Here is a 17,171-nt window from a genome sequence, read left to right on the forward strand (position 1 = left end):
CCATGATGTTCTTTAAGTTCAAGGAACCTATTAACGCTTTTCTAAGATTTTAAGTAATCTCCACACCCAACATGGGGCTCAGAGTCACAATTCCAAGACCAAGAGTTGCATACTTTACCGACTGTACCAGCCAGATGCCCCTTAATGTTTGCTTTATATTCCTAACACCCAGCACAGTCCCTGACATTTGCTGGTGAAAGAAAGAAAGAAAGAAAGAAAGAAAGAAAGAAAGAAAGAAAGAAAGGAAGGAAGGAAGAAAGAAAAAGAAAGAAAAGGGATTCAAATTAGAACCAGTAAAGGGACTTGTCCAGTGTCACAATATTTCTAAGAAGTAGGGCCAAGACATAAACCCAGATCTGTTGATAATGAAGTCCATACTTCTTCCACTATACCATACCATCTCTCAGAACAATTATTAGTTTGGCACTGATGCAAATTCCAAAAAACAGTTTGGGGACCCAGTGGTTGTTACGATGGCTCAGACATGAGGTGATGATGCTGTGGATTAGGGTAGAGGCAATGAAAATGGAAAAAACAATCAAAAGTAAAAAATAATTTGAGGGAAGAATTGACAACATGAAGTAAGTATTTCTGAACCCCAGTACCTACCACAATGCCTGGCACTCTACTAAACAGGCAAATGTTCTCTGAAGGACTGACCAACATTCATCATATAGCATACTTTTGACACACATTATCTCATTTAGCCCTTACAACAGTCTTGAGAACTGGTATAACAGACATTTTGTATATGATGACACCAGAGCTCAGAAATAATATGACCAAATTCATCCAGTTAGAATGTGGTAGAATTGAGTTTTGAATCAAGGTATATAATTTCAAATATTATGCCCTTTTTCTTATCTTATATAGCACCCTAAGGTAAAGAAGGGAAGTAGGAAGAAGGGAAGCTGAGATAAAAAGGAAAAAAAACAAAAACAAAACCAAAAACAACTCCAAGATTTAAAGGAGTTAACCAGGAAGGAAAAAGTGTGTGTGTGTGTGTGTGTGTGTGTGTGTGTGTGTGTGTGTGTAACAAGAGGGGAGCACAATAAAGCACATGGAATAAAATGCTAACATTTTGGGCAATTTTGGTGACTGTTACATAAGAATTCTTTGTATTATTTTTGCAACTTTTTATAAGTCTTAAATTGTCAAAATAAAAAGTTAGAAAATAAAAATAAAAAACGAAATAGTGATTAATGCTCACATAACCTCACTGACAAAACTGACAAGACTAGGCAAAGGATTACTTCTTCAGAGGAATTTGTTGTAGTCATGGAGTCTGTCTGCTTAGGCAAGTACAGAAAAGGAACTAATGCTTTGGTGAAAGAACTGAGCTGAATATACAGATTTAATTAGCATCCCCTAGTGGTGACAACTGAATGGTAAGAATAGATAAATTCTCAGAGGGAGTGATAGATCAGTAGAGATTAACTAAGCCCTATAATTAACTATCACAAATATAGCAGGCAGAATGACATGGTCCCTGAACAATGGCTGAAAAAATATCCTATAGCAAATAGGAAAAACACCTATTTGCAGTATGAAAGAACAACACAGCTCTTTTAAAAATTTTTTTGGTTAATATGGTATTTTCTGCAACAGGATATAATCCTGACACAGTGAATTATTCAAATAAAGTTTGCCCAGATTGGTCTTGTCCAATACTGCTGGTCAGAGTGTAAACAGGCACAATTTTTCTGGATATGAAAGATTTAATAATAGTCTTTAAAACAAACACACTCTTGATCCAGTACCTCTTCATCCAAGAATTTACCTAAAAAATAGTAAATGATCAGAGATATTAACAAAGGCATTTACACAAAGGGACTGATCACAGTTTTTCTGACAAAAAAAAAAAAAAATTGACACATACAAATGTCTAAAATAGGGGGAGGGGTGCCTGGCTGGCACAGTCAGTAGAGTACATGACTCTTGATCTCAGGGTTGTGAGTTCGAGCCCCACGTTGGGTTTTGAGATTACTTAAAAACAAAATCTTTAAAAAAAAACATAGGGGGAAATGGTAAGCAAATCATAGTGTATCAACTCTGTAGAATATTACACAGCAATATGTATGTTTCTGAATAAATTTTAAAGACATGGCAAAACACTAAGAATAAAGTATTAACCTAAGTTAAATAAAAAATATATGCAGCAGGATTTTAATTAAACATCTATACAGTCATAGGAAATTATATTGCCTGAAAAGCATTTCAGAAGATTAGAAAGCTGCCTCCAAATTAAATAATATGCTGTCGTATATCTACAGAGAAGAGCAAGGGAAAGACATGAAATAAAATAGGATAGAGGATACCTCAAAGGTAGGGAAAGTGGCATAAAGGAATGGTGCACACAGGGAAAAAAATGGCAGTGGTCATGCTCTATTTCTTAACTTGGGATACTAGGTTTTTAGGTATTTGTTTACTATGTTTCATGACTTATATAAATGTTTCATATGGTCTTCTGAATATATCAAATTATTAAAAATGGAAAAAAGACAAAAATAAAAATTAATGGAAACCAAAAAAGCTGTATTTGTTTCTGCTTTTCGAGTATTATAAAATAACAAAGAAACTGTCATTTTATCAAAGATGATATTTTTCAATATAATAGTTTCATATTCAAACTAAAACAGACATTTGATTGGACTCAGTAACAATATTTTAATTTTGAATGATAACATGTATGTGTACACACGTGCATGGGCACACATATTATTCCTGAATTGGCCATAATGTAACTTCTTACCACTGCTCTTATACCCTTTCCCAATGTAGTCTTACATTCCCCACAGGTTTTACCATCTGCTAGTGATGGACTGTTGGAAAGGGAGACTTAGGAGGGTTTTCAGAAGAAAAGCAGAGGAGCAGCTATGATGTATAAGGGAAGCAGACAGGAAATAAAAAGAGAATTTTGAGAAGCAGATCTGTGAACTCCCTTCTATTTCACAATGTTCCACAATTTACAAATAAAGACTTACACTTATTTTGAAATGACTTTTTGGCTGTGGGGGATTATGGTCCATGGATTATGATACTGTTAAGACTAGATACATAGGTCACAATTTAAACAGTTATATATAGGCGGTTAAAGAATTTCTCCTACTATTAAAGCTAGGTATATACACAAATCTTCTCTTGCACCTGCGTTTAGATATTACAGAGCAGGGCCTTGAAGGAACAAAACAGAGGAAAAGAATGACTAGAATGAAAGGATGTCAAAAGAGGTCTTGACGTGACATTACCTACAAGAGACACAAAAGGCTCTCAAATGTTGGAAATGTTGAAGGAAGGAAGGAAGGAAGGAAGGAAGTGCTATAGCTAGCACTTCAATTTATAAAACCTTTTCAAAATAATCATCATGACTCTGTAAGTTAAGGAGAATAGACATTATTTCTGTTGAGGAAACTGATGTTCAGAGAAGGAATGTTACCAGTGGTAGCCATGCCTCCCTTTCTTTATATATGCTGTTCCCTCTTCTTAGAATGCCCTTTCCTGTCTGTCCATCTATCAAATTCCTGTTCCTTCTACAAAAGCCAGTACATTATGCCCACTCCTCCATGATATTCCTCATATACCAAAACACACACAGATGTAATCACACTACAGTTTGTATATAGTTCTATTGTAGTCACCTATTGTATAACTTTTTCTTAGATGGCTGTCTCCCCCTCTAGACTATGAATCCAAAGAAAGTTAGTAGCTCTCAAATTTTTTTGTTTGTGGCTCACTTAGGTGGGGCAAAAAAAATTCACAGCTTACTTGGTTCCCAAGCTCCAGGGGGAAATTAACAATTAAGTATCATTACAAGGAAATTTTATAAATATCTGTTTTAATAACAAGAAAATGAATGTTTCCTATTTGATTAACAATACATTGTCAAAGTCTGAATTGGGAAATTTTTTCAATTTTTTCAATTTTTTTTTTTTTTTTTTTTTTGAGAGAGAGAGCGAACACAAGCAAGGGAGGGTCAGAGAGAGGTTGAGAGACAGAATCCCAAGCAGGATCCACGCTGTCAGTGCAGAGCCAAATGCAGGACTTGATCCCAGGTCCTCATGACCTGAGTTGAAATCGAGTCAGGCACTTAACTGACTGAGCCACCCAAGTGCCCCTAAATTGGGAAACTTTTATGTGGAGAGTACTATTAATGCAAATATACATTACCACACACTAGCTTAACAAATAAAACACAACAAATGATACCAATAATAAAGTTAAATTAATAACAGTTCATAATTAAGATACAAAACTAGCAACAATAAAAAAGTACCAACTCAAGACTATTGATATACTGATTACAAAGCTCTCTTTCAAGAAATTACAGGAAATCCAACAAGCTACATTTGTACACATGTAGTAGGAGCTTTGGAACGCTTCCAAGTGTCAAACTTGTTCATTAAAGACTAGTCTTCAGTTAACTCATAATCTGGTAACTTTAGTTTATGATTACTAAATTGTAGGGTTGTTTTTTTTTTTTAATTTTTTTTTTTTTTTAACATTTATTTATTTTTGAGACAGAGAGAGACAGAGCATGAACGGGGAAGGGGCAGAGAGAGGGGGAGACACAGAATCTGAAACAGGCTCCAGGCTCTGAGCTGTCAGCACAGAGCCCGACGCGGGGCTGGAACCCATGAACCGTGAGATCATGACCTGAGCCGAAGTCGGACGCTTAACCGACTGAGCCACCCAGGCGCCCCTCTATTTTTTTTTTTTTTTAATTTTGTAGGGTTTTTTTAATGTTTATTTTTGTGAGAGAGAGAGCGCGCGAGAGACAGCAAGCATGAGCAGGGGAGGGGCAGAGAAAGAGGGAGACACAGAATCCGAAGTAGGCTCCAGGTTCTGAGCTGTCAGCACAGAGCCCAGTACGGGGTTTGAACTCACAGACCATGAGATCACGACCTGAGCCGAAGTCGGACGTGAAACCAACTGAGCCACCCAGCCGCCCCTAAGTTGCAGTAATTCTTAATTACACACTAAATAGTTCTCTCGTATGTAGATATAAAAATGAGAAGTCTGGGGAACTGCATCACTTGCCAGCCCCTAGGAGTTAGGAAAGGATGTTTAGAACAGTTCGTCATCTATCAGGAGGAGCTTTCTGTCTCACAAATTGAAAACGACTGGAGTTAAGATCCATGCCTTACCCATTTTTATATCCCCTACTCTGGCACAGAGCAAATGCCTGTCTACTTGAGTCTGTGAATATGTGAACTACCTGTAAGCAGATTCCCTGCTTTTGAAACGTTGCTTCTTATAAGAACATGGCACAGTTAGGGGTGTGGGATAATGAAGCCAGGGGAAAAAAAGAATAGTTTCTCAAGACAGCTTTTCCACTTGACTACTTTTTGTGGCAAGTACTAGTTTCTAATAGCAAGAAAATGTCTTACCGAGATATCATCTCTCTCTCTCTCCCCCCCCATAAAAGACATATGTCTTATATAGCAGTGTATCTTTTTGGATGGCTTTCCATTTCTACAGAACCTTGCTCCATACCACCCCAACAACAAGAGGATCCCTCCTTATCTATTGCTCTTTAAAACCCTAGGTCCAGTATTCCTCCTACTAGCCTCTGGAAAAGGCACTTCATTTTGTGCCTCAGCTTCCTTATCCACAAAATGACATCTATAATATTTTTCCTTTCGCTTCATAAGGTTATTGAATCAAATGAAATAAAGGATATGAATATACTATTTTATTCTTAGACGTTGTTACTAGGGACATCCATAAAGTGTATTTTTCCTTGTAATTAACCAAAAAAGAGACCTCATTACTCAAGGGATTCTGGAAGCTACAGGGTCTGTCTTTGAGGAAGCTCATGTTGACACTCATTAGCTCTTCCTAAACCTTCTCATGGCTTTCTTTTAATCTCTCTTTTTTTTTTTTTTTTTTTGCTTCCTTATGTTCTCTTTCCTTGAAATATTTAGTCATCTATACAACACTCAGTTAGAGGAAAGGCATTCTCAGTCCCTTTCCCATGACTTAGTTATGTATTTTGTAGGTTGGTTTGTTTTATAAATTTAAAAGCTTCATCTGTTACTATGTTGCCAGGGTCATGGCAAAGCAGCATTTCAATATTCTAAGTAGTGGCCCACTCATTCCTACCAAGTGGGAAGGTGAGGGACACTGGAAATTGTCTATATATCACAATTGTAGTCTACTGTTGGAGGGCACTGTGGCTTCCACTACTGCTGGTATGACAAAAAATGAAAGAGATCAGGCATCTTTTCTTTCATTCTTGAAAGCCCCATAAAATGCATCCAATAAGTTATTTCTTGAATGAATTAGTAAATTACTGGATGGTAACTTGTCTCAAAACTTATTTTATTTCTCCTAATGATACTACTTCAGGAAACATCTGATACAAAAAAGTATCAAAATTGCCTTAATTCCTTAAGACAGAACTTGTGGGCTTTCAGGATCATTGAATATTGAGGTCTCTCTTTTAATTAATTATAAGAAAAATATACTTTATGGATGATGCTGGTAACAATGGCTTACAGTAAACAAAGGAAGCTCACATTCTTTATTTCATTTGACACAATAGTCTTATGAAATGAAAGGGAAAATATTGCAAATTTTATTTTACAGATAAGGAAGCTGAGGGACAAACATGAAGTACCCTTTCCAGAGGCATTATGGTGAGTAGGAAGAATACTGACCTAGATTTGAATTCTAGTGGTGTTAAACTGTAAACTATCTAGCTTTTCTGACCCTCAGTTCTGTCCTTGGTACAATGGGGTAATATTGGTACTTACCTCATGATGCTGTTGTCAGGATGAAGTGAGAAAGTATGTTCAAAGCCCATAACACAATGCCTGACAGAGTAATTATTCAGTAAATATTCCTTTCTTACTAGCCATGATCTCACGCAAGTAATATAAATTTAGGTTTCAGACACGTAGGACAGCAGGTTCTTGGTTGTAAATTCTCGAGAGATTTTTCCCATGCAGAGTCCATGTCAAGACAAATAACCCTCTTTGTCTCCCTACACCATCAAGCAGATATTTAAAAAAAAATTTTTTTTAATGTTTATTTATTTTTGAGAGAAAGAGAGACAGAGTGTGAGCAGGGGAGGGGCAGAGAGAGAGGGAGACACAGAATCGAAAGCAGGCTCCAGGCTCTGAGCTGTCAGCACAGAGCCCAACGCAGGGCTCAAACCCACGAACCGTGAGATCATGACCTGAGCCGAAGTCGGACGCTTAACTGACTGAGCCACCTAGGCACCCCAAACAGATATTTATTTTTTATGCTACCTTTTCACTAACGGTGTAGACATTTTAGGATCCTGGCTTTTTGTAGCTGTCTCAGTTCCAACTCATGTGAGTCAGGCTCAACATACCTGAAATGTTCCTAAACCTGACAAATCTTCCAAGAGAAGACAAATGGCTCTGATAGTGCTCCTTTTTTTTTGTATCCCTGGATGATTTTTTTTTTCTTAAGACTGGGACAAAAACCAGGTGACTACAAAGATTACAAACTTGACAATTTTATGATTAAAAATAAAATTGTTATTGACATCTCCCTGAAGGATTGTGTAATACTGTTCTGAAAAGTGGTGGTTTGAGAGTCAGCTTGCCTAGTTTAAAGTGCCAGTTCTACCACTCACAAAACAATATAATCTTAGGCAAAGTACCTAATCTCCCCGTGCTTCAGTTTAATGATCTGCAAAATGCAGACAATAACAGTACCTATATCATAGGAGTATTGTCAGAATTAAATAAATTCTAAGTGGAAGACACTTAGAACAGTGACTGATATATTAACTGCTCAGTAAATATTACCTATTATTATAGAAGATAAACTCAATAGAACTGTTTTATTCACTGCTGCATTCCCAGAGCCTAAAGTAATGCCTATGGCACTAAATGTTTATTGAGTGAACAAATGAACAATCAAGCACAAATTTATTGTTAGATGTACTTAAGATAATTTTAACTCCTAGATAAAAAGACTGTATGCCCACAGAGAAATATTAAGTCCTAAGTCCAGGCCTGAAATTAAAGACTGGGAATGAAAGGCACACAAGTGTCATTTGAGTTCACAGGTATAAGAAAGTTCAGATACTGGACAATCTTTGACTCCTTATTTTAGTAGTACTCCATGGGAAATCTCTTCTTAGTTTATTGGTTTTGGGGTTTTTTGTTTGTTTGTTTGTTTGTTTGTATTTTCTACTACTGATTCAACCAAGTCAAACTTCTAGCAATAAACATCTAAGATAACCTTAGATATGATCTAAACCTTTTACCTTCTCCTTCCCCAAACACAATCATTTTATAAATGAAGAAGGAAGGTAATACCAAGGGCACAGATATATTGTGCCTAAGGGTACAGATTTATAGAACTATTTGGCATGGACTATAGGGTCTTATTTTTCTAAATCCCTGGATGCCAAATGAAAACACAGGTAAGACAAGCTTCTTGTACGTATCACTTCAAGGCCTGGCCAGTGTGGCAAACAACTATGTGCTAAAGGGCAAGGAGCTAGAGTTCTACTTAAAAAGATCAAGGCCTAGAACGGTAAATAAATACCCTTCTCTTCCATTTTAACTCCTGTAATAAAACAGTCTAAGAAACAAAACAAAAATTCAGGTCAGTAATCACTGAACATATGAATAGATCCTAGGAATCGCTAATTCAAACAGATACTTCAGCATTATTTTTCTCCTAACTACTAACATGAGTTTTGAAATATAATATGGTAAACAGAGAAGCCAGGTTAATAATGGAAAGAACATTGGCCTGCAGTCAGTTCTGGCTCTGCTACTTACTAGCTGTGTGATCTCAGGAAAATAAATTAACTTCTCAGTTTTATTACCTGTAAAATTGATGCTAAACTTCTATCTTGACTACTTCACAAAATGGTAATGAAGAATAAATGGGACGTATATGAAAATGCCTTTAAAATACTACAGTACTATTCAAATTTTAACATAATGGAATGAAGTGGTGTGAAAAGTTGGTAATATATTCATGGAGATTAAGAGCTCAAGTGCCCTGACCCCTTAGTACGATAGCTAACAGAATGTATCTACTATATCACAACTTACCTTTAACTGGCTAGAATCTTATCACATTTTTTAAGAGGGAGAAGGGATCACAGAGAAGATTTAACACAACTTTTCCATTTGAGAAATTTTTAAATGAAGGCATACACAGGTGAAATGATTTGCCAAAGGTTACAAGGTCTATGAAAAGGAAAAAAACCCTGACATTATATAACCAAGAACATTCAAGCTTAAAAAATGTCCTTAGAAAAGGAGAATATGACATTGAACAGGCATTAAGATGCTGGAGAGCTAAGAAAAATGTTTGTACAAAGGAGAACTAATGATAGGAAAAGAAAAACAAAAGATCTTTACACAGAGCTAACAAAATGTTTAAATAATTAACCACCCCTCTAGATTTACCAGTAACTGATTCTTTACTATCTGTGTTTAAATATGCTATTCCCTGGAAGGGCATCGCCACAAATTATAGACAAATAATTGGAAAGTGTTTATACAAAAAGACATTGCTTGGCAATTCATCTCAAAATCATCTGGCTTCCTCCCCAAGTCTTCCTGTTGAACTCTTCTGGACAGAAACATTTATTCTAGGTCAAAAGCACCTCTTGGGGGCTAGTAAGAGAAAGTATCTGATCCAACATTTCTTGCCCATCAAACCTCTTTTTCCTCTCAGGGGACCTGTGCAGAGTATTTCATCTTTCTTTCCTTTTCGTAACTCACATCTCAGTTAACATTACCTTAGGCAATTCTCTACAAAGTACACATACTCTTTTACTGAACAAATATTTATTTACTTACTATGTCTCAGGCATTATGCTAAATGCTTAAAACATGAAGTTGAAAAACACTACTGTCCTTGTCCTCAGAGAGCTCACAATCCGGAGAGGCAGCCACGCTCCTTAACAAACAGTACAAAGTACAAGAGAGACACAAAGAAAGGAGTAACCCAAGATGCCTGGAGGTAACTGAAGGCTTCACAAAGGAGATAGGTCTTAAGGAGACACTCAAAGTCAAAAAGTCAAGAAAGAAGACAGCATCCTAGACAAAAGGAACAGTGTAAACAAAACTCAGAAGCACAAAAAACACATAATGTGTACTCAGTATTACTGAGCCTGCAGACTTTTCTCATAAAATGATTAGATCATTAGATTAAAAGATAATAAGGGTCCTAGTATTATATGCAAAACACATTCATTTAACAACTATTTGCTGAACCCTACTATGTGCTAGACACTGCCAAGTACCCAGGATACAGATCTTCGTAGACCCATTGGTGTCCATATTATAGCTGCCACCTGAGCTCTACAGTACAATTTGTGCAGCCCTAGCAACACTATAGGACCACTATAAACTAGCGGGACCCAAACTGCAGACTCCTTAAGTATGGTAGAGTCCATAAATTCACATGCATACCACGTATGCTCTGTACACAATAAAATCTTGAAAATATCTACTATTTTCAATGTTGTTAAAATTAAGAGATGGGGTGCCTGGGTGGCTCAGTTGGTTAAGCGGCCGACTTCAGCTCAGGTCATGATCTCGCGGTCCGTGAGTTCGAGCCCCGCGTCGGGCTCTGTGCTGACGGCTCAGAGCCTGGAGCCTGTTTCGGATTCTGTGTCTCCCTCTCTCTGACCCTCCCCTGTTCATGCTCTGTCTCTCTCTGTCTCAAAAATAAACAAACGTTAAAAAAAAAAAAAAAAAATTAAGAGCGAAGTATCACTTTAAAAGTTAAAAACAGAACTACCCAACGATCAATCCCACCACTGGGTACTTACCCAAAGAATACAAAAACACTAATTCAAAGGAATACAGGCACTCCTATGTTTATAGCAGCATTATTTACAACCCAACACGTGGAAGTAGCCCAAGTGTCAAGTGTCCATCAATTGATGAACAGATAAAGACCGTGTGAGATATCTATATCTCCAGCCATAAAAAATAATGAAAAAGAATGAAACTTTGCCATAGAGCTCAAGAGTATAACACTAAGCAAAATAAGTCAGAAAAAGACAAATACCGAATGATTTCACTCATATGTGGAATTTAAGAAACAAAACCAAAAAGCAAAGGAAAAAAATGAGAGAGGGTCAAAGCAAGAAACAGACTTTTAATTTTAGGGAACAATTTGACGGTTACCAGAGGGGAGAGGGTTAAGGTTTGGGTTAAATAGGTGATGGAAATTAAGAAGTGCGCCTGTGATGAGCACAGGGTGATTTACAGAACTGCTGAATTACCAAATTGTACAACTGCAAATAATATGACACTGTATGTTAACTAACTGGAATTAAAATAAAAACTTAAAAACAAGAAATGTGGTAATAGTTATATTCAATTTGACTCTTCATTTATTGGAAATGAACTATACTTCCAATGTTTTATTTGTGGAAACAGGCTTGCAAGTAGCAGCTTAATACCATTCCTTTTATTTTGTCATTTAGAAATGAAACAGAACAGGGGCGCCTGGGTGACGCAGTTGGTTAAGCATCCAGTCTTGATCCCGCCTCAGGTCATGATCTCACAGTCTGTGAGTTTGGGCCGCCATCATGCTCTGCGCCATCAGTGCAAACAGAGCCCACCTGAGATTCTGTCCCTCTCTCTGCCCTTCCCCCACTTGTGTGCAATCTCTCTCTCTCTCTCTCTCTCTCTCTCTCAAAATAAATAAATAAAGTTAAAAAAATTCTTTTAAGTTGTTAGAAATAAAACAGAACAGCACAAAACCTTTTGATTTTTTTAAGTACAAAAATGCAAGGATTCCAAATTTAAGGTTAAAAAGTCATTTTGTATCTATTTTGATGCCACAAACATAATTTCAATCTACACTGCAATATATTCATTTTAAAATATGACAAATAGTGCTTTATCTTAATTAACGTGTCATTTGTTAAATAGGAAAAGGCTGAAATTTGTTTTAATATGTTTTGTTCAATGTATTATTAAACTACATAAATAATTTAAAAATAAAGTATATTTTACTTAAAATTACTTTTTTTTTAATCTTCTATTTATTTAAATAATCTCTACACCCAACATGGGGCTCGAACTCATGAGATCAAGAGTCACATGTTCCACATGCTCTGCCAACTAAGACAGCCGGGCACCCCAAAATTTCTCCTTTCTTATACCACACAAAATCCATTAAAAAAATTAAATAAGGTTGGGAAGTACTGATTCTCTTTCGGTGACCTAATATATGACCTTTGGAAGACATACTCTACATAAATAAAGTCTTTGGTAGAGTAAATTTACTCTGTTTTAATATTCTCATAAATCCTTAATGGCAACATATATAAAAACTGAGGCCCAGTGAGCAAAATTGCAAAGCTGTTAGTGAGTCTGTGCTTCTACAACTCCACAGTAATGCCTCTATGGAAAAGTCACATAGCCAAAAAGTGTATGCCAGATCTTCACGCTTTACTTCCTTATATTCTCCTTCCTCCAATTTAAATCACCACCACAATAAGCCTAGAGTGAAAGTTCATACACTTACATTTCACCTAGACTACTGCAATAGCTCCCCACCCCCCCCATCATGTTTCATACTGATTTAGAGTGATAACCTTCAAAATCTCTTAATTATGATACTCCTTCACACAAGAAAACCTTTCAAGGCACTCTGGGTCTTTATAGTGAGGCTAAAACTCCTGAGCTTATGACTCAAGGTCCTCCATGATCTGACCCTAGGCTCACCTAGTCTCATCTCCTGCACCCTCAATAGTAAAGCCATATATTTTCCAGAATACATCATGCCTGCTTCTGTCCTAGTTTTTAAGCTCAAGCTGGTCCCTTTGCCAAGAATGGCCTTCCTTCCCAAACTCCTACCCAACAAAATCCCACTTGTTAAAACCCCCGATTCAAACATTCCTTTCTCAACAATGCCTCTCTGATTTTATGATCATCCCCAAAGTCATTCATTCATTTAAAAAATATTTATTGAGCTCTTAAAATGCACCAGGCACTATGTGAGTGTTAAAGATACAACTGTGAGCCAAACAAAACATGGTCTCTACCTTCACAGAGCTAGTACTTTTCTCATTGGGTTGCTATGATGATTAAATGGGATAAAATATATAAAGTACTTAACACATTTTCAATAAATATTAGCCTAACTAGACTATCTAAAATAGTTGCCACACACTCATATACCTTTGACCCTTAAACAGTATGGGTCTGAATTCTGTGGGTCCGCTTATACACAGATTTTTTACAGTACGATACTATAAGTGTATTTTCTCTTCCTGGGGTGTCTGGATGGTTCAGTCCATTAAGCATCTGACTCTTGGTTTTGGCTCAGGTCATGATCTCATGGTTCATGAGTCTGAGCCCCATATCAGGTTCTGCACCGTCTCTCTCTCTTTCTCTCTCTCTGCCCCTCCCCTGTTCACTCTCATCTCTCTCAAAAATAAGTAAACTTAGAAAAAATGTATTTTCTCTTCCTTATGATTATCTTAGTAACATTGTTTCTCTCTCTTACTTTATTATAAGAATACAGTATAAAATACATACAACATACAAAATATATATTAATTGACTATGTTATCAGTAAGGCTTCCAGTCAACAATAGGCTATTATTAGTAGTTAAGTTTCTGGGGATCAAAAATTATATTGGGATTTTTGACTGCACAGGGGTCGATGCCCCCAAGGGTAATGTTCAAGGGTCAACTATACAATGTCATTTTATATTTTACCCTGATTTATTACTTTTTAGCATTTATGACTAGTTCTCATTATAATTACAATTGATATGTATTCTATGAAAGAGGGTTGGTTACACAATGGAGGGGTTGTGACTTAGGATTTTTCTTTGAGGAGTTAGTGGGGCAGATGAGGTTTCCCTGAGTTCCTTGAGCTGAGGACTACAGGATATGCAGAGTTAAGGAGGCAAGAGAGAGTACCACCACAGGTCATTTACTGTGCTATTCCTTCTATGTGGTTTTCCACAATACAACTCCTATAACTTAATCCTTTGGTTTCCTTCCTGAAAGTAAAATCCTCTGAGAAGCCAGCCCTGACTACCCCCTACCATGATCCCACAACTTTTCTTAGCACTCTTCACATTTAAAATTACTCTTTTTGCTTGATGTCTATATTGTCCACACACACAATATACAAAAAGGTAGGGTCCATATCTGTTCTGTTATTTGTAATACCCCAGTGCCAACACAGTCAATGGCACTCAAAAAAAATTAGGAAAAAAAGAACTACACCTTAAACCAGAGGTTCTCAAAGTGTTGGTCACAAAACGGAAACATCAGCATGACATGAGTACTTGTTAGAAATGTAAACTATCAGGCCCGATTCCAATCTGATAAATCAAACTCAGGAAGTGGTGGCACAGCCTTCCAGCTGATTTTGATTTATGGTAAAATCTGAAAACCCTTGTCTTAGACAACTATTCAAAACACAACAGTGAAAAATTTGAAAAATCTAAAATACAAAGCTTTATAATGTTTAACTCTATTTACTCACTGCCTACTACATATATTGCACAAGAAAATAGAGTAGCCTCTAAAGACAATTCTTAGCTCATAAGCTATTATTTTGCATTCTCTTCACTTTTTCCAGACATACACCCTTCCCCTGTATGTATGTGTTTAAACAAGTAAAGAAAATCAAGTTAGTTACAGGCAAAGTTGAAATTACTGTCATTCTAATATACCGTTCCAGTTACATTTCCTACTATACATCCTCATTTCCCCATCTCTCCATGCTAAACAAAGATGATCCTGCTACCTACAATATACTCTCATTACTTTCTACTCACATTCACAACAAAGCATTCTGTGCCTTCCCCAAATTATCATAATCACATTCATCTTTCAGGCCCAGCTCAAATGACACTTCTGGATCCTAAACACCCAAAAAGAGTTTAAATCTTCTCCCTCTGTTCTCATAAATTCATTTTCAGTGGGAGGGCCAACACTTCGAAAAACCTAGAAATTTGGTGTGTTAGGCAGGACAGCTCTTTGGTGTGTTATTCTAAAGTGATCATCCCATCTTACTAAATTTATTTTTTGAACCAAAAATAAAATTCTCAAACTCACTCTTTCTATGTAGTCCCTAGTTGCCTCAAATTTCAGTTTAAAATCATACTTGTCAGATAGGAAAACGAGGCCACAAAGTGAATCATTCAACCATGTATGTGGCCTGGGGGCTGGGAATAACAGGAATAAGTAAGGCACATTGCTGCCTAGAAAAACCCACATTTCAGGGGGAGAAACAGGTTAACACACAAAGATAGTGTGATGGGTTTTATATGTGAAGGGTTGTTGTAGAGGTAGACAAAGAATAACGTAAAAATGTAGTCAGGGGAAGTTACCAGATTAAATGACTTTATAATAAACCACTTTCCTAAAACGAATGGAGGAAAAACAAAAATTGACTAACCTCCTAGGAGAACATGACTATCAGGAATGTCTTATTCCTCCCAGGGACCAAAATTTAGATTGCTATATATGATAGGGCAATGTGTTCATTAAATGTACTGCAAACCATGTGTAACCCAACTCAATGAAAAACCAACTGAAGCCTCAACTTATTTTGAAACAGGAAGGAGAAAATGTGCAAATATCAGGGTCTCCCAACTAAAGACAGAAAGAGCAAAACAAACGATGGTATCAGAAGGTATCAAAGAGATTGTCACAATCTGCCAACCTGATTTTCAGTCTTCTGATGCCCTGGTCTCTGCCTCCAAACAAACACAAACCATTTGCTCTGAGCAACAGTCAAGCCTGTAAATAAATATTTTTAAACTTCCCAAACTGTACCTCCACACTAAAAGACACACAAGATAAAAATACATTTCAAAACATGTTTAATTATTTGTCAAAAGGCTGGATATCTCAAAAGGTCATAGTACAGATGCCAGCCCTCACCCCATGCTTCACTCCAAAACACACTATCACCCAGGTTTTGCAATAACATTAGGCAATAAGGCGTCCAGGCTCTCCCCAATGCTTCCCATCTCCTCCTTTCCCTTTACAAAAAAGAAAAGGAAGAAGAAAGCCTATGAATCTACCAGCCCCACTGTTCCTGGGAAGCAATCGCCCTCGAATTGTTTCTGCATAGACCCCTGAAGCCTTAGAAGGAAATGGGGACAGCTGTGAGAGCGGGGGAGAGAGGACATCCGATTAAGGGGGAGAGGAAATGTGGCTGGTAGAGGACGAAGGGGAGAAAGGATACGAAGAGGAGGGGGCAGTAGAGATAAAATGATGAAAGGGAGTAAGAAGCAAGAGCCAAGAGCAGGAGCGAAAACAGGGAGGAAAAAGAGAGTAGAGATCCCAAAACAGAGAAAAAGGCAAAATGGTAAGAGAAAAGGAAGGTCGGGTTAAAGGACGAGGAGGGGGCGGCAAAGGGGACAGAGAAAGCTGTCACTGGAGGTGATGAAAAAGGGTGTCACCGGGAAGGAGAGCGCTGGGTGATGGGGGGGTATGTCACCCCAGCAGGTGGCCGGGGAACAGGGGGAAGGAGAAGCGAGGCGCCGAGGGGGTAGTAACAAGGGAGCGAAGTAAAGGCAGGGGGCAGAGGGGACATCAGAGCTAGGGAGGGGCAGGCCGCGGGGGCTAGGGTGGCTTGCGGCTGCAGCTTAGGCAGGCCTCGCTCCCTCACCATGGCTGCGCCGGCCTGGTCCTCGGGCGTGCAGCCTCTGTCCTGGGTTCGGCGGCGGGCTGGGCCTGAGCCCGCCCCCAGGCTGAGCCGGCGCGGAGGCTCCAGGAGGCTCCGGGGAGCGGCGGCTCCGGGCTTGGCCCAGGCCTCGGCCTCCTTCCCTCAGAAGCTGGAAGTGCAGCAGCCGCAGCCGCAGCCGCAGCCCGATCCGGAGCATAGACTCCGCCCCCGCATGGCCCGCCCCCATGGCGAGCCTGAGCTTGGCCCCGCCTCCGCTCTCACTGCGCAGACTCAGCGGAGGAGTCCCGACCGCGCGCCTGACCTCTGGGTTCTCCCCGTGCTAAGTCCTTAAAGGAGCCTCAAATCCTAGCCTTTTAAAAAATAAGAGTTTTAAATATTACGTCATAACAGGAAATTAGAGCACTAACTCGTTTCTGTAACCTATAGACCCTGCGTTTCTGGTTCATTGTCATTTACTACCATTGTCATAATTATGGGTGATCTGTGCCCTCGTAGGTAATTCTTGCAATGCCTTCACCTCTCAGGCTCTTCTCCACTAGAGA

General features: G+C 38.2%; 1 protein-coding gene across 1 annotated transcript in view; it reads right to left on the bottom strand.

The window, feature by feature from the left end:
- Positions 1-16,838, bottom strand: part of ZYG11B (zyg-11 family member B, cell cycle regulator) — a 92,761-nt gene extending 75,923 nt beyond the window's left edge. Inside the window, exon 1 of the mRNA XM_019449269.2 lies at positions 16,612-16,838. Within this exon, the coding sequence (XP_019304814.1) occupies positions 16,612-16,614 (3 nt within the window). The 5' untranslated portion in view covers positions 16,615-16,838. The remainder of the gene's footprint in view (positions 1-16,611) is intronic.
- Positions 16,839-17,171: the final 333 nt, after the last annotated feature.

The sequence above is a fragment of the Panthera pardus genome, unplaced genomic scaffold, assembly GCF_024362965.1.
Source record: "Panthera pardus isolate Hobbes unplaced genomic scaffold, ASM2436296v1 HiC_scaffold_11, whole genome shotgun sequence".
Taxonomy (NCBI): Eukaryota; Metazoa; Chordata; class Mammalia; order Carnivora; family Felidae; genus Panthera; species Panthera pardus.